Source organism: Watersipora subatra, chromosome 7, assembly GCF_963576615.1.
Source record: "Watersipora subatra chromosome 7, tzWatSuba1.1, whole genome shotgun sequence".
Lineage (NCBI taxonomy): Eukaryota > Metazoa > Bryozoa > Gymnolaemata > Cheilostomatida > Watersiporidae > Watersipora > Watersipora subatra.
Window position 1 is genome coordinate 52253224 of NC_088714.1, and position 24581 is coordinate 52277804.

Consider the following 24581-nt stretch of genomic DNA (forward strand, 5'->3'; position numbering starts at 1 on the left):
AAAGCCGATAAAAACCCTCCTTTTTGCAAAAGTTGTTTCTTTTCCAAATTCGATGTTCTAGGACTAGTCAGTTGAGCGATGTTTTTACTTTGTCGACTCAAAGCTTTATACTGAGCATCAGTTAGTCGTTCTTTTCTTTTAATGAGTAATTTCACACAATCAATAATTGCTAAAATTAAATCCGTTTTAGCATTTTTAATAATCGATTGTTGAGAAGAAATAGAATCTCCAACTAGAGATAATAAAGTTAGTAAATTTCGTTGAATTCTTTTTGTTTCAGCCATATCTATGTGATAATTTTAGTGATGTTATAGTAATCACTCAGAGGAAGATACAGAAGTGGTATGGTGAATATTTAAAGAGAACTTGGAATATATACTTGTTTTATTTAATTATGGAATACAAATCAAATTCGTTTGCTTAATTAGGCTTATAAATAATCATAGGCGTAGAGTCAACAGGAGGGAAATTTCCCATAATTCTCATTGTATCATCGGTTTCTTGTCGGAGGTCCAGTCTCATGAAGGAATATGGTGAAGATGTTGCATCTCGGTAGGATTCCTGAAAATATTTAACTTGTCCAGGAAAAACTTGTTTTCCTAAAAATGTGATTGATGTAGAATCCCTGGGGTTTTTTCCTATAAAAAAATAGTGACTATTCAGCGAAATTGTTCTAAGTTTACCAAAGAATAAGTTTTGTGTAATAGTAAAAATACTAATATTTAGATGGTGACTTTCTCGAGTATACAAATTGTTAGCCATCTTGATATTTGATGATAATTCCTCCATTAGATCATCAATGATCATCCATCTATTTTCTCCATCTTTGGGAAAAGTACTCGGATCTTTCAATCCTTCATGAAATTCCACTTCTTTCATATCCTCAAAAGCTTCCTGCCATATTCCATAGCAATATATAATTTCGATTGGAGGAGGAGTAGATATTAATTGAGATTGTTCAATCAACCGTTTAACGAGTTGAGTTTTTCCTGATCCTGTTGGTCCTGTTATCATAGATGTGAAAGGAGAATGTAACCTCACATCAATTGATTGTAGTCCGTCTTTCTCCATGTTTTGATAATTACTAACATTTGAAGTTTTCATTTAAACTAATTATAATGATGAGGAGATGTTTCAAAAATCATACTTTCATTATTCACAAGATTTTGAAAAAATACTTCTACATAGTTCACAGTAGCATTCATCTTTTCTCCTGTAATCCGAATAAAAAAATATTCAATCAAAGATGAAGCTACAGTTATTGCAATTAATATTAAAACCACTCCAAAAAATTGAAGCAAACTTTGTCGAAGCGGTTTTGATGTAGATTTAGTGATGTTATCAAAATGATTATGTAATAATACAGCCTCTTCAACTAATCCATCTGTTTCATCTTTTTCTTCTTCACAAGAATTGTAAACTTTAGAATTATCCTTATGAATAGTTTCCATAATTTTATATTCCTTCTAGTTGAACTTCTCAATGATATAATGTTCATATATATAAAACTCTTAACTTATAAATAGTGAATAGACAGTTAATCGATTCCACGAATAGACACGCCCGAACTCGTCCAACATCAGCGTTCATTCAACCGAAACGACATAACACCGTTCACCCCACCGGTCGCCAACCCAACCCCAACCATTCGACGATCGATCGCTCAACTCGTCGACACCCGAACCCCAAACCCATCGCATCGAAACCCGAAACCATCGCCCTCTTCACCTCATCCTTCCCACAATTCCTCTCGACCAGCACCGCATCCTTCCCACAATTCCTCTCAAACTTCATAACCTTAGCTCCCAACACTCACACATCTACCCCCCCAAACTTTCCATCAGACAACACCATTCTCCGAGGTTCTCGGGCTAAAATGTACCCAAAATCCAACTTTAAGTGCATAAATGTGTAGATCTGCTCTCACTATACTACTCTTTTGTATTAGACATGTATTTTGTTATGACCTGCAACACTATTTTGTTGCACAATACCTTTATTCTAAACACCTACTTTTTCAGCTGAATTCGCTTTCGAGTATTGAAGTACTTTTTTCTTGGTCATTGGAAAAATAGCTGATAATAGTACTAATTCTATTTACCACTTTCTTTTTATTTTACTAATTTAAATAATGATGTTACTTTTTGTTGTAGGTAGTTTGTGAGAGGTTAGAAGCGAATGGCCAGAGATTGAACGTTATGTTGCAGAGAATTTTGGGTACGTTAGTTTAATCAAACAACTCGGTAGTCGTAAACCTTTAGCTAGCGCTAAAAATACTACAACAAAACAATACAGAACTTGTACATATGAACACCCAGTTATACAAAACGCACATTCAAGTACATAACATGACATATGAGTTGAACAAAATATAGATGAGCAATGTAATAATAATTATGGACAAGTTGTGGGGTCAAAAAACCTATAAACTACATGTACCTCCAAAGTATTTATTGATAAAATATCGTTGAATCTAGTCTAGTACCTTTTTCAGATATAAAACATGGGAAGATAACTCAAACTCCTGAACAGTTAGGAATGTTTGAAATAAATTGATTAGGTACATATATTCGTCACATTAATAGTGGTTTTAATAGCTGATGCATGAAAAACTGTGGTTACTGTTAGTAGATTGTTGCAGGCTGTTTGAGCCCAATTAAAGTAATTGTACAGGTTTGACTGTAATAAACGGAAACTCTATATCTACTCAATCTCAATAGCTTTTAACTGCCTAATTATTCTGATCGTTAGCCACAGAGTTTGAGCGGTTAAAGAATTGATCAATAGCTCTGCAACATTCCCATTTGAATTTCAATTTACAGAAATGTTTCAAGAGGACTAAACTACAGTGTTTAGGGGGCAGCAAATCAGAAGCAGCCCTGTTGTAGGAGTGCTGGGTAGCTGTCTTTTTGTATAATTGTCTATTGCAGCGCATTGCCAAACCTGAAACTGTTTCTAGTGAAAAGGATTGAGTGCGTTGAGTGGTTGATGTTCTATGATTGGTGAATTCATCTTGCTTGCAGTGAGATGGTATTCAACAATTCTAGAAGAGTGAGAAATGGTTCACCAGCTCTCCTTCATTATCTTGACAGCAGGATCAGCTTTACTATTGGACTGTTGGTATCTAGGCAACGAACCTGTGTACAAGTACTAAACTAGCTAAAAGAGTAATTATATTAACATTTTTATTTAACGAATTATTTATATATCATTTACGTAATAATATAGAAAAAGTATGCTCACATAGAATGCAGAATTAGCATAAGTTTTTCTGATTTTTTTAATGTTGCTGCAATTCCTGGTGGTTAGTAGCAGTGCATCAGTGAGTAGGCACCTGTTAATGTCTTTCATATTTGTCATACTTTCCACTCTTAGAACCATTTTGCTTTCAAGTCTTTTTTTTAAACTGCCATTTTTAAATGTCACTCATGTTTGTGTTATTTATGCATGTTTATTGGCTATAATCAGTATAATATAACTGTTATAGTCGATGCTTTCTTATCGAACTTCACATACTATGACAAAACATGAAATTAAAAAGTTTTGTTTGACTCACTGTAAAACTGTAAAATTTGAGTATTTCAACAATGGATCATCACTAATGTTTTAATCTTGTATAATGCAAATAATGTTAGTTGTTCTACCACTTGTTTTGCATTTTTCTTTCAAGTTTTATTTAATTGATCAGACAACTCCTTTTTTGTGCAAATGACTCAGATATTTACACCATGTTAGTAGCCGAAGCTGAACCAACGCCTGTGCGTGTTCTTTCTAATGTTTAGTCCAGCATGAGCTTGGCGGTTGTGTAGAGATTGAGAAACGGCTTCCCTATACGATATCATATTTACCAAAAGTCATACGGGCAGAACCGTAATGGAACAGCAATTATATCAATTATATATTATATCAATCATATCAAGCAATATCAGTTGTATCTTGTAATGTATTTGCTGCACTCGCATAGTACTCGCATCTGTGATGTGTGGCTAAATAATTGTATATTACATGATATAGTAAAGGTGTAGGCCTACATAGCATGTTTATGCCAGCCAGCTACTTCTTACTCTGTGTTTTGTCAGGCTATTGTATTCATATATCAGCATTACATAATATTGTTGTCGCAATTGCTTTTGCAAAAAGTTGTCCTCTGTGTCTTTGTTATCACTTGTGGCCACATCGTCTCATTATACAATGTTGGATTATTTTCCTTGTGCATTCAGCTCATTATCTTGCTAATTGGTGAATATATGAGATTCATTTTCAAACACAGTCATTGTAGAAAGTTCATACTAAAGTTCACTTATCATATGGTGCTGACTTATATTAAGTAATCTTACAGTTTTCTTCATCTATCTTTAGGCCGTTATTCATTTAGGTTTTCAACTCCCACGGTTATTTAATAACGTTTAGCGAATGGCACGACCATTGAGCTTAAAACCCCTAGAATGGCAATCACGTGACTTTCACGTTGATAATAATACGTAACGTATGCGCCATATTGGAGAGCTAATCGAATGCTAGTTCCGTTTGTAAACAAACGCTGAAAAATGACAGAAATGTACATGTTGAATAGTTATTTTCCAGCTGGGTGTTAATGAAAACTCCTCTTATACAACGTTTAGAGTGCTCTGATAGAAGAAAACCTATTTATAACATATGGAGTGGGATATATCAAATGATAAGTAGATGTAAAATAGATTTTCGTGGACCATGTTATTCATACAAACTGTTGTATTACAAATGCATAAACCCAGCAAATGATATATTCAGGCAAATAACAACTGTTCCATTTTATTAAAATTTGTATTACATATGCATAAATGCATATGGTAAAACTTAGCACATGAAGTATTTCGATAAAAACAACACATAGGTATGCTGCCAAAACAGAAACTGTTTTCAAGATTTAAGTGATAATAGCTTATGAATGTATATGTATAATACAGTATATGTAAAAGATGGAATGAACTACTGCAACAACTAAACGGAAATTAAAAACAGTTGTAATAGAGGATAATCAAAATAATGCAAACAAAGAAATGCAGGAATTAGTGTAATCAGATGATTAAACTTATACATACACGTTACAGAAACTGTGTAAAAGGAGATTTGTATAGCACTGGATATTGAGCCAAGGTGCATCAGAGTTTCTTAGAACTAAATCAGATTAGGAATAACAGCACAACAACAGCTGCAGATGAATATTACAGTGATTACATTGTTACTGGCCTTTAAAAAGTACTACTTTAGTATTGTATGCCACAAAGATGCACCTTGCAGTTTGAGTGTAGGATTTTAGCATAATGATGCTGTCGGAGATCATAAAACGACTGAATAAGGTTTTTCATCAATGATGCAGTGGTTGGATATGCCATCTGCCGTATCTGTAAGGTGTTTCCCAAAGCATAACACATCACTAGATCTTACACTACTAATAAAATACACCACACAATGGAGTGGATCTGGCTTTGTATTAATACGAAAGTATTGATCTGCAACTAGCAGGATCCTGATGACATCATCTGATGAACGCACCAATCCTCCATTGTTTTGTAGCTATAGAGTATAGGGATGTCAGTACTGGATACTTGACTTAGTGGTAACCAGCGACTGACAGCCAATGTCACGACAGCGCTTTAGCTAGCTTTTGCACAATGTAGCCAGCTATATAGACTATACTGTTACCTATAACAGAAATTTGACATCTGAAATCATTGAGTTCCACAAACTGATCAACTTCTGGAGTAGCCTGTATGATGAGAATCTCGTTTTGAGCAGTAACATTACCTGTCTTACTAGCATCTAATTCCGCACCGCATTTGCTGATAAGTTTGCGAAAGGTAGCCTTAAACTGGGTAACAGTAGGATTATTACTCCAACCACCTAAACAAAAGCATCAATTATAACAATTACATAAAACCAACAAAAATGAATGTCTTATTCACATAAACATAGTACCCTTAATATACAACAATACAACAAATAAAATAAGCGAAAATGAAACAGCTCAAAATGCTACCATATCGCTATGGAAAATGAAAATGTGGCAATTTTCACTGGAAGTCATTCTTAACCCATCTTAGGCATAAAGCTTAAAGGTTGACTTGCAACAAAATTCACATTACCGCTATTTGATATGAAAAGATATACCATGTCGTGATGTTTTGTATATAGCAATGGCTGACAGGCAGGTCATGAGGTCATGCATCCATGTATGTTTACAAGAATTGTGTGGTTTTACTGTTTCCTGATCTAATTAACTAGTGATCAACTCATGATTAATACTTGGATGTAAAACTGATGTGGTAACACACTTGCTGTTGTGTAGCTGATCTGACAGGAATAAACTAATCTACTCTCCCAAGATTATACTTCATACACTCACATAACACAGTACAACTATAACAATATCATACACGCACAACTGATACGCCCTAAACAACATATGACATACCATGTCTTACTCTGTTGTGTTGTAGGCAGGGTTGTTAAAAATCGATGATTTTTTTAAATCAAAAAAATCGATTTCTATTGATTTATTTGATTTTTTTTAATTTAAATCGATTTTTTTGATTTTTTTTTGTTTCAAAAAGATGTTTTGTGTTCTAAATTGCAAGTTATTGCTATCAATTTGGAATTTATGATTTGCAGGGGTATTATGTAGTACTATTACAACAATTAGGAAATGAAAAGACATTTGCACAGTTAACACACGATAAAAAGGACAGCATAATTTATGCGTTGGACATTAAATCCCAGAAACGAAGATGAAGAATCACAGAGAACAGATCACACAACTGCTAAGCTGTAGACATACTCATAGGCACTTACTGTGGCAGCTGTCACTGTTTTGCGTGCTGTTTGAGGCTTCTAAATTTTTTTAGATACATGTATATCTACTTTAAGTTGAGCAACCTTGCAGCGCTGTGCTTGACAACGTGGTTTTAAATTCAATCATTGAAAAGTATCATTCAACATTGAAAAATATTACCTTTAAATGACTTCAGTCGAACGTTTTAACCTGCTGTCAAAAAATGGATCATTGAAATGTTCGTTGCAGATAAGTGCTCAAAGGATCAGGCTGAAGTAAACGCTCGTAGCCAGATGAACAACACTCTTGTACAAGGTGGTGGCCCTGAAAAGGGCCCTTTGGGAGAAAATCAGCTCGGAACTATAGGCTATAGTCCGAGTCGAAGATCTCAAGAGGAGCTAGTTGCCGAACAGCCACAGAGGGTACTGCCGGCTTTGACTCAGGCTTCGAACGCTTTGCAGGTCGCCTGTGAGGAGGCGAGTGCGTTCGAGGGCGTCTTGCGGAGCGTGAAGGAGACTGTCTTCGAGGGTGCCGAGTTTCAGGTCTCTGGTGAGGAGGGCGACGTCGCGGAGGAGATCGGCCCCGGCTGCAGGGTTGCTCGGTCTGACAGGCTACAGTCCTCGAGTGCTCCTGTAGCTTGTGAGTCTTCAGTTGGTCTAGCGATGTAAACTCGGCGCTGCATGTGGGGCAGCTCACACGTCGCCGATGTAAGCGCTCGTGTTTCTTCAGATCACGAAGACTATTAGCTTTGAAGGAATATTCTATGCAGTAGAGCACCATGATTGCAACTGATGTGTGTTAGAACTAGCTTACGGTATTTATGGGTAATAAGCGGGCGTATCGGAGAGAGGACTTGTAAAGCGGAGGTAATAGACACTCGTTTTGTTTGTTTTGCGCTAACTTTTGTGGTAAGATTTGACTGGATGCTTATTGAATCTTATCGTTTTGCTGTCTTATCCATGTGTGTAACCAATTACCGTCAGTGAAATTGACCTATATTATTTTAACCAATTATCTTAGTTTTTGCCATTTTGTGTGTATATAAGGACATGCAATCGTGTTGTTAGAGGAGTCTGCTCGTGTTGTGCTTTGTGCTGATATTTGTGAATAAAAACTTTGACGCTTTCTCAACGTGTTGTTAATTGATTCATAGCAGACTATCTAGTAGGAGCACTAGCTTTATTTGTTTTGTCTTCTCCTCATAAGCCGTGGCTTAAGACTGCGTTTCATAGCTGCAGCCACACAAGGCTTCGAGGGACGACAGACAGATTTGGCGAGTCTGTAACGCTGTGCGTAGGCACGTGGTATTAGACAGCGAACCACAGCTGCATCCACGCTAGTGCACCACCTCAGCCAGACAAGTGTTCTGCCAACTAATAGGAACTAGACATTTAATGATAGTTGGATAATTTCATGCCTGAAGCCGGGTAACTCTAACTTCCAAGAGTTTTGTTCAGTGAGTTACAGTGTTGGGGTATACCGGCAACCAGGTTACGAGGCCAGTCTTCGGTCTGATCCTACGAGGCCAGTATTCGGTCTGATCCTACGAGGCCAGCGTTCGGTCTGATCCTACGAGGCCAGTATTCGGTCTGATCCTACGAGGCCAGTATTCGGTCTGATCCTACGAGGCCAGTATTCGGTCTGATCCTACGAGGCCAGTATTCGGTCTGATCCTACGAGGCCAGTATTCGGTCTGATCCTACGAGGCCAGTATTCGGTCTGATCCTACGAGGCAAGTATTCGGTCTGATCCTACGAGGCCAGTATTCGGTCTGATCCTACGAGGCCAGTATTCGGTCTGATCCTACGAGGCCAGTATTCGGTCTAATCCTACGAGGCCAGTATTCGGTCTGATTCTACGGGCCTGTGTTCGGTCCAAAATCGTCAGGGCCAGTCTTCGGTCCAGCTTAGTCAGACTTAGGATAGCTCCCGTATAATCTTGACGGTCGGGTGTGGCATCATTAGCGAGTATTACTTTAAGGCTTATTCACTCTTCTGCGGTTGCGATACCATTGTAAATAACGAGAGTTCTCAGTTGCTTTGTTTGGAAATCTAAAAATTAAAATGAAACTGTAGTAGTTAGTTAGCAACAGTAGTAATAACAATAGTATTATTACTCTTATCTCCTTACTGCTAGCTATATCCAGGTACAACAATGAATAATATTATAGGCACGAAAAACCTTTCATTCAAATATAAATATTTAGAAATAACCTAATGGTTTGTAGTTCCAAAATATTAATATAAGAAAAATTCCAAATTTAAATAATAAAAAACCTTCGTTCTGAAGGAAGAACATTCCACTCACTAGCTTATAAATTTATCTAATCACCGACAAAATACAGTCGAGCTCGTACGCTCAGTAGTGACACTGATCGACTCTCACTTACCCAGTGACTAGTGTAGTAAAACTAACTAGTGGCAGTACTAACTAGTAGTAGCACAACTAGTAGTAGTCGTAAACTTGAGCAATAGTAATATAACTAGTAGTAGAAGTGACTCACTTGTGAAATGTCATGCCTTTTCCTTTAAAAGTCCATTCTTGCGGTTTTTGCAGTTCATGGAATAGCAATAGCACTGTGCACCTACACCCTTCTCTCTCTTACATAAATTATTAGTAGTAATCTCAGTAGTCTGTTTCTTTGATTTAGCAGTGTATTCGTGATCTTCCATAGCTGTTAAATCTGAAATTAGATTTTTTTTCTCACATTGAACACAATCAAATTAACTCAAACGCTACCCGCAAATGGCGTCAGGCAGATTTCCGTACTTGCAAATGACCTTTGCCTTTCCAGGGGTTTTAAGTTCGATGGGCACGACGATCGAACAAGAATGTTGTTTCCGGTCTTTGTCTCCCCTACTAGAATTAGAGAAACCAACATTGATATTATTAAAAACGTAACATTCTTTATAAAAAAATTAGCGGTATTTGATGATATAAAATGCAAACCCAAGATTTATGCAGTCAATGTGTTGAACTAATAACTAAAACATAAATATAGATAATCGCACTGGCTATTTCCGTGTCTCTAAACATCTAGGTTACATCGCGTAGCGTCTTGAGGTTAGAGTACGTTTGTCGAAGCGTACGTTGTGAATACAACTCTCACGAGCACTATCTACAGTTGACGGTAAATATCAGTGAACCAATCATCGATTGGATTCAGCAGTCGACCAATAGTCTCAGCGAGTCTCGATATGTGTCTGTATACACACCCAAGGCCTCCGGTCCAAGCAGTGGTTCACTGCTGGTACTGGCATATAAGCAAAAAATTATATATTTTGTAAATCATTCTGATAGAAGTTAGATCGTATGAGATATCAGATCTTATATCAGTAGATTTGGTAGGGTAAGTCGGGTTATCTGGCACTACACAATCAGAGTAACTCCTGCATTATGCTTACAAGTTGAACGTGCCATGATTATGCCGAATGTGGGAGAGTGTGCTACCAGCATTACAGGATAGTAATTCTAGATAATGATAGATGGATCATGTATAATGACACATGTGATCACCTGTGATGTCTACTCAGATATATATAAACTAACATTTTAGACTTCTGCACATGTAAAGTGCCAAAAGCCTATCTAGGTTTGCAACAATATTACACTCATAAGTGTATTTATTCTACAGACATGCATATTGCTTTATAAATCAGCTCCATACACATACCAAGTGCTGTTATTACGCAATACTTCCATTGTAAACACCTACTTTTTCAATAAAATATGCTGTTAGGCATTGAAGTACTTCTTTCTTGGTCAATGGACAAATAGCTGATAATAATACTCATTTTATTTATAACTTTCTTTTCAATTTACTAATTTAAATAATGATGTTACTTATTGTGGTGGGTAGTTTGTGAGAGGTTAGAAGCTAATGGCCAGAGATTAATCGTTATGTTGCAAAAATTTTTGTGTACGTTAGTTTAATCATACAACTCGGTAGTCGTACATTTTCAGGTAGCGCTAAAAATACTACAACAAAACATTACAGAGCTTGTACATAGGAACACCCAGTTATTCCTGACCCACATTCAAGTACATAACATGACATGTGAGTTGAACAAAATATAGATGAGCAATGTAATAATAATTATGGACAAGTTGTGTGGTCAGAAGACCTATAAACTACATGTACCACCAAAGTATTTATTGATAAAATATCGTTGAATTTAGTACCTTTTTCAGATATAAAACATGGGAAGATAACTCAAATAGTTATTGATAAAATATCGTTGATTCCAATGGTTCTTTTTTAGATATAAAACATGAGAAGATAACTCAAACTCCTGAACAGTTAAGAATGTTTGAAATAAATTGAGTAGGTACATATATTCGTCACATTAATAATGGTTTTAATAACTGATGCATGAAAAACTATGGTTACTGTTAGTAGATTGTTGCAGGCTGTATGAGCCCAATTAAAGTAATTGTACAGGTTTGACTGTAATAAACCAGAACTCTATACCTACTCAACTGCTTATAATTGCCTAATTATTCTGATCGTTAGCTACAGAGTTTGAGCGGTTGAAGAGAGAATCAAGATAATCATCGATTGGAATATCAAGTCAACTAATATGTCTCAGTGAGTTCAGATAAGTGTCTGTATACACAACCATGCCCTCTGGTCAAAGCAGTGGTTTCACTATTGGTACTGGAATTAACGTAATATATCTTAGCTATCTAGTATTGTGGTCTATCTTAATCTTTAGTATCTTACTCAATTTATTAGTTTAGTTTAAGGATATAGGACTGGTTATCCGGATGCCACTACGCAATCAGTGTAAGTCCTGTATTATGTTTACAAGTTGAACTGTCATGATTAAGCCGAGAGTGGGAGAGTGTGGTACCAGCCCGAAGAACCCTGAGAAGGAATTACTGTATAATAATTCTAGATACTGTATAGTGATATATGGATGCATAGATGATGTATAATGAGTCATGTGCTGACCCGAAATGTTTACTCATATATATAAACTAAGATTATGAAGTGTGGAACTATAATAATAAATATTTTATGAGATCTGATTATTTAGCATTAATATATAGCATTAATATAGCCATATAACTCATATCATAAAAGCTGAGTATATATTGATAGATTACAAGATTCAGGTAGTCAGTACTGACTGTGTTATGATGTCTACCGTACTATCACTTCAAGTGTTGGTATTATTTCGATATCATCTGCTGATATGTTCCTCAATGCAAATTTAGACTAATTGGTTAATACGTATGGACCCAGTCCTTAAAATAGTGAAGTTCATATTTCAATCTTGGTTCAGGAAAACTGAACTGTAAGAGAAAAATAGCGGTACTTTGGGGATTAAACAAACAAAAGAGCTATGCTGGTTATTTATTGAATGGAGAACTTGTGAGTCTTACAAATCTGGTAAACCTTCAGCCATAATCTATTTGTACATTTATTATTCAACAAACATTTAGTGTTTTTGAAACAAGTGCAAATAAAACTAAACTTGCCCAATAATAACTTATGATAAAACACACAACTAAATAATGACAATAATTGACAATAATCACTTATAAAATCTGCAATCAATATTTCAAAAGCCTATCAAATTGGTGAGAACTGTATTACGCAACACATCTGTTGTACCCTACCATAGTAAGTATGCCAGTACCAACATGGGTTTCACTAATTTGGGCTTGGGTGCACAACACTGACACTTAGTGAAACTGTCGGCAGACATATCGCTTCTAACTTATAGTAGAAGCAGTCCAAATTACAATGTTCTAGATGCCTTGTATTATTCCTCAAAATTCAGAACTACAAGTAAGTAAACAGCTCCTCTGCAAATCATAACCACATTGACCAATTACAACTAGCGTATCATAAATGAATAGGTAGGTAAAATTATTGGTCATTCATTGTAATAATATTCAAAGTATAGTATTAATGATCTGAAGTTAACCAAAGTGAGAACTTTTTGTATTTGTCTTATAATCTGTGTACATCTATAACAAAACACTAACTATAACAGTTGTAGCTTCAAATGAAAAAATTCAAAATAGAAAAAATGAAGAAAAAATATACAAAGATAAGCAAAATGTTATAATATGATGTTACTCAGTAAAATATAAAAATTATACTTTTATATATGCATAATGCGATTTAATTTAATATAGAATAACATCACAAACAAGATGCTACAAAATAATTTGCACTATGTTAACATTCTAGATATTGATGACATTGCCGCTTCAAGAGCGCTCGACGACATTGCCGATTCAAGAGCGCTCGACGACATTGCCGCTTCAAGAGCGCTCAACGACGACCCTTCAAGAGGTATTACATTTCATACACAACTAAATAATTGGCAACAATCCCTTATAAAAACTGCAATGAATAAGGCAGACCCAATCATCTATCAAATACGTGAGAACTGTATTACACACTACAGCTGTTGTATCCTACCATAGTAAGACTGCCTTTAGCACCATTTAGGGGTATTTTATTTCATTTACACTGTCAGGGTTTGAAACGATAGATGACCAATAAGTCAAAAGAAATAATAAATTGTGGGATCACGGAACACCACAACTGCTGCAAAACATTGCACTAAGCACTGCGATACATCAACAAGCAAACATGAAAATCTAGGGCAATTGCTATGCTGCTAGAAATATCAAGCATGGGAGTTGTCCAACCATCACAGCTGATGCATTGTGAATATATGGGACATCAGTTCGATTGGGAGTTGTCTGATCATTATAATGAAAAGCTTATGAATGAAAAACAGCACAAAATTGCTACTAAATCATGATTATTATTGACCAATACCACCTAATCTGAAAGAGACTAACTGGCTAAAACAATTACTCATGGCTATCCAGTGAAGCAAACAACTCTACAGGGTGTCAAGCGAAAGGAGAGGTATATCACCAATATTACAAGAGCGATCTAGATTTATGACTTGTTGGAGCGAAGTAGCAGTCAGCACGCAGCAGATCAGCAACCAGTCATCAGCGAGACAAGTATTTACAACACTTCATTTTGTATATTTAGATATAGCTTATAAAATCGTTTTGGTCTAGAAAATGTTGTATTGTATAGCAGTAGAAAAATATAGCATAATTTTTCATAAGCTAAGATATTGTATTTTATGCAATAATATTGATGAAATGGCTGTGAAAAGAATGGCATAAAATGATAACATGTTTCTTGCTTTATATAAGTTAGCTAACTAGTAGCGTCTTAGAATGAGGATTACTGCAAAATTAATTTCACAATGCTACTCCTCTTAGTTTTTGAGTTATGGCCAGTTTTGTACAATTTGTTGATGGACTTATAATATTTTTTGCTTGCCGTCATGGGATTCCAAGAACAGTAAGGAGCTTTAGCTCACCGCAGAGAATCTGAAACTGAAATTATGCAAGAAATGATGCAAAAACCACAAGCAAAACACAACCAACCAGTAACCTTTGGCAATGACTCAAGGACAAGTATAAAAGAGGGGCAAAATCGACGAGAAAGAGAAGGAGAAGCTGGCAGCGAGCCAGGCAGCAGAGGGGAGGCACAAGAAAGTAGCCAAGGTAAGGAGAAGTCGGCAGCGAGCCAGGCAGCAGAGCGAGAGGCCAGCAGCAAGCCAGGCAGCAGCGAGGAATTGGCAGCGAGCCAGGCAGCATAGGGGAGGCACAAGAAAGGAGCCAAGACAGGAGAAGACTAACAGAAGCCCAAGATAGCCAAGGAGCCGGCAGCAAACAGCTTGCCGAGGAAATACACAGCAGAGACGATTCACCCAAAGAGGTGGCAAGCCAGGAAGCCATAAAGCCCTGAGAAGAGAGTTTATCCAGGCCCCTGACAGGAAGAGCTATCGCTGCACGTCTAATAGATACCTACTCATTGAACCTAGTAAGGCCATAACAAATAGGGCTAAGTATATAAGCATATTGTTATTTTTGCTTGAGCTAGTAAGCCTTGACAGAATAATTGGTATTTTGACCTTTGAAGGAAAATAGAGTTCACAGACACTTAGAAACAAACCACTGGTGTGTTATTGTCGATTATAAGATAATTACCTGCAGACAGTTGCCTACAAGATATAGTAGGCCTAGCAATCTCAATAATACTTGATACTTGGGCTCATCATTACAACAGCACCTTATTGTCAAAACAAATTGCAAGGATAACTATAATAGTAGCGCCCATCTCCATTGATTGAGTTGCTATTTCAATTTTGCTTTATAGCAACAGTCTGATTTTTGTGGGGCAGAAGTGCCACTTTGTCTGCGGTCAAAATTTGTCTTGGGAGAAATTGAACTCAAGGTCCAGAGGCTAACCATTACACATAGAACCATAGAACCATTGTAGTATTTCACTCAAAGGAAACGCACATAAACAATACATTTTATATTACTTTTTAAGTATCAAATAATCATTACAACATTTATTATAACAAAAAACAAGACTATTCATATATTAATTATTATTTCAACTGTAAATATTCAGTTAAAATAAATAAATAACAAATTTCTCCCTTGACAACACCCCTACCAACAGAGATTTTACTGATTGGACCGGAGGGTTTGGGTGCACAACAATGACACATAGTAAAACTGTCAGCAAACATAATGCTTCAAATTTATACTAGAGGCAGTCATAATTACAATGTTCTAAATTTCTTGTCAGCTGTAATCACAACCATAAGCTACTGCAAACGTAATCTCACATTAATCACATTTGCGATATCGAGTAATTCTTTACAAATATGACCATGTCAGGTGCAAATGTTAATTATTTCTGCTTCACTAGCATGTGATGAAACAAAAATGTATAACTTATAATCAACAATTTTTTTTATTAAAAGTTTATTTTTTAATTGATGCACAAAAATTTTTGTGCATTAAATAAAAAACAAATAACATGAGCTTAGCAAATCAAAACATTAGGAAAATTTTTTGAGAAATCATGTTTCTAATTGATAGCTCATGTCACTTACTCTGCCGGTGACTCCAATAAGCGATGTTTTAGATAGTTGCCTGACTTCTTAGCCCCATGTATTATTCCTCAAAGTTTCAGAACTACATGTAAGTAAACAGCTTCTCTGCAAATCATAACCACATTGACCAATCACAGTTAGAGTATCATAAATGGAAGGCCAGATAAAATTAATGATCATTCATTGTAATAATACTCAAAATATAGTATTAATGATCTGCTTGCCAGCCAAAGTGAGAACTTTTTGGTTTCGTCTTATCATAATCTGTGTACATCTATATATATATATTTCTCAAAGTTTCCCGTCAATGTATGCATGCAGCTATAGCTATTAAAATCTTAAAATAAAGAACCCATAAAGCAGAAGATCTGTTCTCAGTACCTCCCGTTGGCCAGTCTGATGCCTTACCAATTCAGCCACACAAACTTGATAGATTTGTTAGGCGATACATGCCGCTATATGGGAGCAAATACTCTACCGCTTTCGGCCATGATGTGAAGTAATGGCTTAACGTCATGGAGAGGGGTAGCTCTAATTAGCGATTTTATTAGCTCTTATTAATAAGTTTATAACAAAACATTGACTATAACAGTTGTACCTTGAAATAAAAAAGTTAAATTAGAAAAATGAAAAAAAACATACAAAAATGAGCAAAATATTCTAATATGATATTACATAATAAAATATAGTATACTTATATATATATAATGCAATTTAATTTAATGTAGAATAACATCACAAATAAAATGCTATAAAATAATTTGCACTATGTTAATATTCTGGACTTCTGCACATGTAAAGTAGCCAAAGGCCTATCTAGGTTTACAACAATGTTACACTAATAAGTGTATTTATTCTACAGACATGTATTTTGCTATATAAATCAGCTCTATAGTCATACCAAGTGTTGTTATTACGCAATACTTCCATTGTAAACACTTACTTTTTCAATTAAATATGCTTTTGAGCATTTTATTACTTCTTTCCTAATCATCGGAGAAATAGCTGGTAATAATATTTATTCTATTTATCACTTTCTTGTTATTTTAACCATTTAAATAATAATGTTACTTTTTGTTGTAGGTAGTTTGTGAGAGGTTAGAAGCAAATGGCGAAAAATTGATTGCTATGTGGAAGAAAATTTGGTGTATGTTAGTTTAATCATACAATTTGGTAGTCGTACACTTTCCGCTAGCGCTAAAAATACTACAGCAGAATAATACAGAACTTGTACTATGAACACCCAGTTATACAGAATGCACAATCAAGTACATAACATGATGTGGGAGGTGATCAAAATAGAGATGAGCATTGTAATAATAATTATGAACAAGTTGTGTGGGCAAAAGACCTATAAACTACATGTACCACCAAAGTATTTATTGATAAAATATTGTTGAATCCAGTGATTCATTTCAGATATAAAACATGAGAAGATTACACAAACTCATGAACAGCTAAAGATTTTTGAAATAAATTAATTACATTTGCTTGTCATAATATTGATGTTTTAATAGTTGATGCATGAAATTCTATGGTTACTGTTAGTAGATTGTTGCAGGCTGTACAGTGGTATGAATCTAACTAAAATAATTGTACAGGTTTGACTATACACTGTAAAAAAAATCTATGCAGTATTCAATCACCTCAGATGGTCATTTTTCAATGCACCTGAAAAACTACACACTCGAAAATTATGCAATGTCCATGCGCTATTCATTCAATAAAAACACACTTCTATTCATCGTTTTATGCGATGTGCAACTAAAAATTAACGCACTGCTGATGGTCATTTTTCAAGGCAATTTCTATTCACACTGTGCATTAATCATAAAACCAAAATATGTACGCACTTAGCGTTTAAAAATTGCAGTTTTTAAACATTGACTGAGTTTTCTATACGAAGACGATTTTCACACGCTGAGTGCATTTAGCATTGCAACCTGGTTTTACACGCTTGGCGCATTATATTTTAGGGTCAAATTTGAACGCAGCAAGTGTTTACAAGTTTAATCACTTTACAAACAGCTCTGCGTTTTTTTCAGCCAAGGATATTTTTAAACAGCGAGTATATATAATTTATTATTAACATTTAATAAAAGCACTAAATAACTCGAAAAACACACACAGCATTTAATAAAAGCACTAAATAACTCGAAAAACACACACACCATTTAATAAAAGCACTAAATAACTCGAAAAACACACAGCATCTGTTTGATCAAGATCGATTTAGAATAATAATTAAAAAAAACTATCTACAATAATATAAAAGAGAGCACGATTCCATAAAATCCATTGAGTAAGCCCAAACCCCAAATCACGTAAATAATTCGCTCTAAAAGTGGTGTCACTTTGGCATACTGGATTGGAAAGGTTACTATTTCGTGTGAATTGTGTTCTATGAATTTTGTTGTTATGTTTTAGACTTATAGCGTTCCAGGCTTTGCCGGCACTTGCTTTTCTTCGCCTACTCATCGTCGGCTCGGCTTTCCTGCAAAAGAGAAAAAAAATGTTTCTATGATTTATGATAATTCCAACATGAAAAATAAACGTTAAAAATAAGACTAGGAAGACGGCAAAAAGCTCGACCAATGAGTTTAGGATATGAGTGTTCTCGGAAATTTTAGTTTCAATGATTTTACAACTGGTTGAAATCGTTTTTTGCGCCAAAAGTTACATTTTGGAGTTCTCTTCTCATGAATTATATGATAAATTGCTACCATAGAAATTCATTCGAATCCTACTTAGTTTTTCGACAGATATAAAACTAGCATAGCTGAGTCATTAGGTACTCACCCGCTTCATTTTTTCCATAAATTTGTCGACAGACAAATACTTGCTTCCCTTTCTCACGGTGCTGGAGCCCAAGAAGGTAAACTCCAGCAGCTGGCCAAACTTCTTGGCGTCGCCAAACTCGATGTCCCCAATGTAAAATACTGCCAGAAGTTTTAGCAGGACGAGAGGGTCCTCACTAACGCTTAACTTTTCCCCATCCACACAGAGTTTCCCAAATTTGAGGTGGGGAAGAGAATGGCTTACCTAAAACAGTAAAAAGTAAGTCAGATTGGAGCCGAAACCAGTCCAGCCAATTTATGACGTCAACAACATGCCTATAGAAACATCCTAATAACCTCTAACACGCTGAGTTGGAGTTGCGAACCCATAGCCGGGCTAATGTATGACGTCAACAACATTCCTATAGAAACATCCTAATAACCTCTAACACGCTGAGTTGGAGTTGCGAACCCATAGACGGGCTAATGTATGACGTTAACAACATTCCTATAGAAACATCCTAATAACCTCTAACACGCTAAGTTGGAGTTGCGAACCAATAGACGGGCTAATGTATGACGTTAACAACATTCCTATAGAAACATCCTAATAACCTCTAACACGCTAAGTTGGAGTTGCGAACCCATAGACGGGCTAATGTATGACGTTAACAACATTCCTATAGAAACATCCTAATAACCTCTAACACGCTAAGTTGGAGTTGCGAACCAATAGACGGGCTAATGTATGACGTTAACAACATTCCTATAGAAACATCCTAATAACCTCTAACACGCTGAGTTGGAGTTGCGAACCAATAGTCAGCCTAATTTATGACGTTAACAACATTCCTGTATAAACATCCTAATAACCTCTAACACGCTAAGTTGGAGTTGCGAACCAATAGTCAGCCTAATGTATGACGTTAATAAGTTACCGAACTAAGAAATCCACTCACTTTGTGTTCGGGTGTTTCGGCCAGCATCTTTTTGTCTCCAAGGCGCTTTCCAATCACGATCACCAGTTTCTCAAATCCAGAATCATTCGCTGCAAACAAAGTATTTTTGTTATATTTAAACTTTTTTTGACTACACACTACCAGGTAAGACCTCCAACAATAGAGACTAGTTCTTGTTTAAGCTGCTGCACATGTAAAGCATTGGAATGGAAAATAGGGTGAGACAAACTCCGTAGATTACTATTATCGTGAGGTAAAAAGCCAGTAATACTGACTAAAATCATGGGCACCCGACTCCGACTTATATCATTTTGGCGGTTGATATTATTTTGATAATTGAGCCGTTGCTAGCGCATAAAGTAACATATTGTTCTGCAAAGAAAGTACGTAAATTTGAAGATAATAAATACACTTACGATTAGTCTCTTTTGGACATGCAGCCATGAACAAATCCTCTGCTCGCTTTCCCAACGCGTCCAAATCCAAGTCCCGATTCAGAAGGAGCTCAAGCTCAGGTATAAGCTAACAAGCAATAAAAAAATAAGCAACTTCAAAATATCGACGCTAATTTGAAAGAAGAAGACATTTTAGCAAGCGAGAAATAAAGTACAAACATTTATCTTCAATATTCTTCCTGTAGCAAATCTATAGAATTCAAGAAATATCGACATTCAGTCGACTTGCCCGTAAATAAAAACTAGTTATGACCCTCAATGAACCACTTTACTGCTCTTACATGAAGTAATTCTAAGCCCTCAACGATATAGACCTTTAACAAACTTAATACGAGTTGACAATATTATTTATATAATCAAAAAACTTTGGTGGTGAATTTTTAAAAGCTGTGGTCAGATAGATGTCCAGTCAGAAACACATATCTGACCTGACCACAACGCCGAAATTTTTTTAGAAATTCAATTATGCTGAAGCCTACTTAGATAGTAATAATTACAATGTAAAAACCTAAACGCATAGGGTCAGATGAATGAAATCGAAGCTAGAAATGTGAGTTGTCTTATATGTGTAGTTTAAACGATGGATAACTAGCAGGCATGTGATTTCCAAAATTCATTTTAGCTTGCTGACGGAAGTCGTTGACAAAGTACTTTGAGCAAAAGCCCGAGGCAGCATTTCAATCATAAAATTATGAAATAAATGTGTTTATATACTGAAGTGGATAGATAAAAATACCACCTAAGGTATACTTAAATGGTGAAGGCAATGAATAGCGTACAGTAAGCGAGCGTTCGGAGCTAATACAAAATAGCTTAAAATAAACTTTTTAGCTTATGAATCACATCCCTGACTGTGATTTGCCATAATTTGCCTGTATAATGCTAGAGGTGCAGGATTATCTCTTTGCCGGAAAACACGGCAAGGCTGTCGTGTTTTCCGGCTAACCCTCTCCCTATTCCACCTTAGATTAAACACTGTCCTACCAGCAGGAATATGTTACAAGCCCAAACTACAATTTTATAGAAAACACATACTAACAATAATGGTTTATGCACATGGGCAAGTTGGAGTGGAATACATAATAGTAAAACAATACCTTACTCTTTCTTGAAATTTATTCCTTTGATTTTGGGCCCAAACATATTTATTTTTAAAAAATAGCCAACAAATCTAGACTTCATAACTTTTTGCTCATAAATTTTCAGAAATTGCTTATTACTAAGAAAACAGGCTAGGAATTCTGACTTAGAGAAGGTATGCCATACATTTTCAGTGAAAACATATTTGGGAGTAGAGTGCTGAAGATTTTTTAGAAGACCATAAAGTTATCCTCTGATTATGGAGAAGAAAACTCCTAATAGATAGGCAGTAAGTCTGCTCAGTGGTAGGATTACGTTCAATGCTGCGCCAGAATAGTGCTAAATAAAAACTTGGCAATCGTTTAATCCAGTGGCCAGATAGGACAGGCAACTGCCGAAATTGACCATAATCCGGCAAGTCATCCATCGTTTAAACTATAAATTACTGTGCACATATTATAAATTCCCTCCATAGAGAGAAACTAACTGGAATTTTCCCCTTGCAATGAATTTCAGTTCAACTCGGTCTCCAATAATATATAACATTTAAAGTTTCAGTTAATCCCAAGACTAAGACATTATTCTTTGAGAAACTATAAAGAGTGACGAGTCTAGTCAAGTTTATTTAAAATTGTGCTTTGGAAGTAGGTAGCCATCTTCAGCTCATGCAAATTGGTATTCGGTGCAGGTTGTATTGCAAAGACTTCGCTTGTAGCTTTTTAATATCAATCCACTAAAACACTACGTGAGACCTGGGCTCAAAATAGGATACTGGGAGAATGGGCAAAATTTTGAAAGTTCATGTTATTTTGGAGAGTAATACTTACAAAAGCCTCCTGTCCATAAATTGGCCACTCAACAACCATGCCACTCCAACCATCTTTCATGTTCTTAAAAGCCTCTTTCCTAATAGACAATGATGGACGAAGCATCTCCTTTACCGCACTCTGCAATATGAAGACTGATTATAGAGTTCTTATAGTTTACTGTGGTTAAAGTTAGGGCATCATCAACGAAAACTACAAATTTTATTCAACTTGCTATAAAGGGTGAAAAGTTACCATAAAAATTTCAACAATAATCAAGTTTAGCCGTGCCATCAGGGAGTATATAACTGGTTACATAATAGATTGTTAGAAAAATGTCCACCTTTTCAAAGAAGTGGAACCCTAAAAGCCGTGACACTGACACTCCATGCCTCATTATAATATTATTCGAAACGCGACTGTCAGTGAATGCTGCCATTAGAAATATAAGCAAATCTAGCCACTCAACACACTAGAATGCGATACTTTAAAGAGAAGTTCAACCTAATTGTGAGTTCTTAATGTGTTTGTACTAAAAAAAGTCAAATTTTAGTTGACACACTGAATCAAAAAAATTATCTAGCTGTTTGCTGCCTATAATCTAAGAATACAAAGCAAATTCGGAAAAGATGCTGATCAAATCCTTAATATTTTTAAACTAAAGAGTATAATATAGGCCTATAATTCTTCTTGCGTTAACTCTTGGGAGTTTTTAAAAGATTACGATCACTCAGTGTTTCATTTTAGTTAACCCTTTCAGCCCTAATTATTTTCCAGTTGAGTGTCCCCCTGGCCTAATTAATTTTTCACACTCAATATTTAATAAAGTGAGGTGTGTTAGATTGAGCATAAATAAAGCTGCGTTCAAGATAAATGAAAATAGTTTTTTGTAACTTGTTGGTAACATTCTTAGCTACATTTTGATACTAACATATACACATTAGGTTAATCTATATAGGATGTTATTGATAAGATTCAAATCAATACATTTTTTGGAAATCGAAAAGTCTAAGTTTGGCTGCTACTACAAGTCAGCTTTTTGGTTGATAACACTTCAGTAACATATTAGGATAACAAGAAAAGGTGTTATCATCAAGTTGCAAAAAAAAATTTGGAGTTCTAACCAATAGAACTGAAATTATGAGCCTATACGCAATATTATGGCATAATGTAGTTTCCGTTCCATTGTTCAATCAATTGGTATATAAGGTCTATATATCATATTTACATTCTATAAGGACAACATTTATTGCAGTTATGATAATAAACACGAGATGCAAACAACTGGAGTACAAAACTAATATAATGTATCGTTTTTATCAACTAAAATTGTGAAAAGATTTGTCAAATAAAATTTTTTATTCGAAAAATTTAAAAGTTATAACTATTTAGTAATTTTGATGTTGTGCAATTGAAACCCACTTTGTGCTACTAATAAACGGTCATAGTGTTGTTGTAGATCACTGTCACTGCTAAATTCTTCACCTGAACTAATTATTACGTTAGATTGTAAGATTTAGCCGTTGTCTTTCGGCAAACGCATTCAATATGGCGACCTCCAGAGTTGAAGTTTGAAATCTATCACAGGATTTGCCTAGTAAAATGCTTTTATCCAACCACATTTCTGGTATCAAAACAATCCTCAGACTGTTATCTTTCGAAATAAAGCTATTAAAAAACGATAAACACAAAAGGAGTATCAATAAAGTTACTCAGAAAGTGTCCCGAAAGTGTTGGCTTCAGGCCCAAGTGTGAACAACTTCTCCCGAAATAGTTGGCATCAGGGGTGAGAGGGTTAATGCTTTAGTGTCACAGAGTCCATGGACGTATATTAGCATCCATGAGTTACGAGTTTTCGTGTTGAAATCTCTAGTGTGATAATTGTAATGTAAACAAAAGAACAATGCTGTGACTGTGAATCATAATCATAGTAATAAAGGGTTATCTATGCAGTGAATTTAAAAATTAGCATGATATTTATGCCATAATATATATTAATTATGGCAAAATAGTGAGAATAAGGGCTCATTCTTGATCAATCTTTTCAAACTAGTGTGTTGAAAATTGCTGAATATAGCCCCTGTCACGGAGTGATAGCAAATATGTAATATAAAAAGTCAATGCAGTCCTGGGGCATATTAAAAAATATATTTGACCCACTAGTTATCCTGAATGATTGAGGCCGCGCAGCGGCTGAGGGAGCGCGCTGGCGGAGAGGGTCCGGGAGGGGCGCCCGAGCGCCCTTCCAGTGGGGGGTCCGGGGGTCACACCCGGAAAATTTTTTTCTAAAATGGTGAACATTTACAGCATTTCAGAGCGTTTTGCAAGATTCTACTGAGTCCACAAATAACCAAAATTCGAACATAATATATAATATAAAACAGTCAAAAGTTAAAAGCGAGTACGTATAAAACTACAAATGTATTTCGTATGGTCAAAAACTAGATTTTATATCAAGTTTTTAACCATACAAAACAGATTTGTAGTTGTATATGTACTCGCTTTTAACTTTTGACGATTTTATATTATTTTAGCTCCCAATACCTATATACTATATATCTATATGTCAGTGTATTATGATGGCGCTAGAGATTTAAACAAAACTAACTAATGTCGATTGGCTCAATGACAGCAACATGTTATCTCATAATCTCCTTTGTGATCTTTACTAGATTTAATCATGTTAAGGCAATACAAAGAGGTACTGTTATGTTATGCAATAATACATGA

General features: G+C 35.5%; 2 protein-coding genes across 2 annotated transcripts in view; both read right to left on the bottom strand.

The window, feature by feature from the left end:
• LOC137401118 (cytochrome c oxidase assembly protein COX16 homolog, mitochondrial-like) overlaps window positions 1-24581 on the bottom strand; it is a 386239-nt gene that overhangs the window by 250692 nt on the left and 110966 nt on the right. The window lies entirely within an intron of this gene.
• LOC137400014 (uncharacterized) lies at window positions 17829-21989 on the bottom strand. The gene is made up of 5 exons (XM_068086313.1): window positions 21873-21989; window positions 19927-20032; window positions 19511-19599; window positions 18574-18816; window positions 17829-18268 (listed from the first exon to the last, which is right to left on the bottom strand). The coding sequence occupies exons 1-5, from the start codon at window positions 21975-21977 to the stop codon at window positions 18245-18247; spliced, it is 567 nt and encodes a 188-aa protein (XP_067942414.1). The 5' UTR covers window positions 21978-21989; the 3' UTR covers window positions 17829-18244.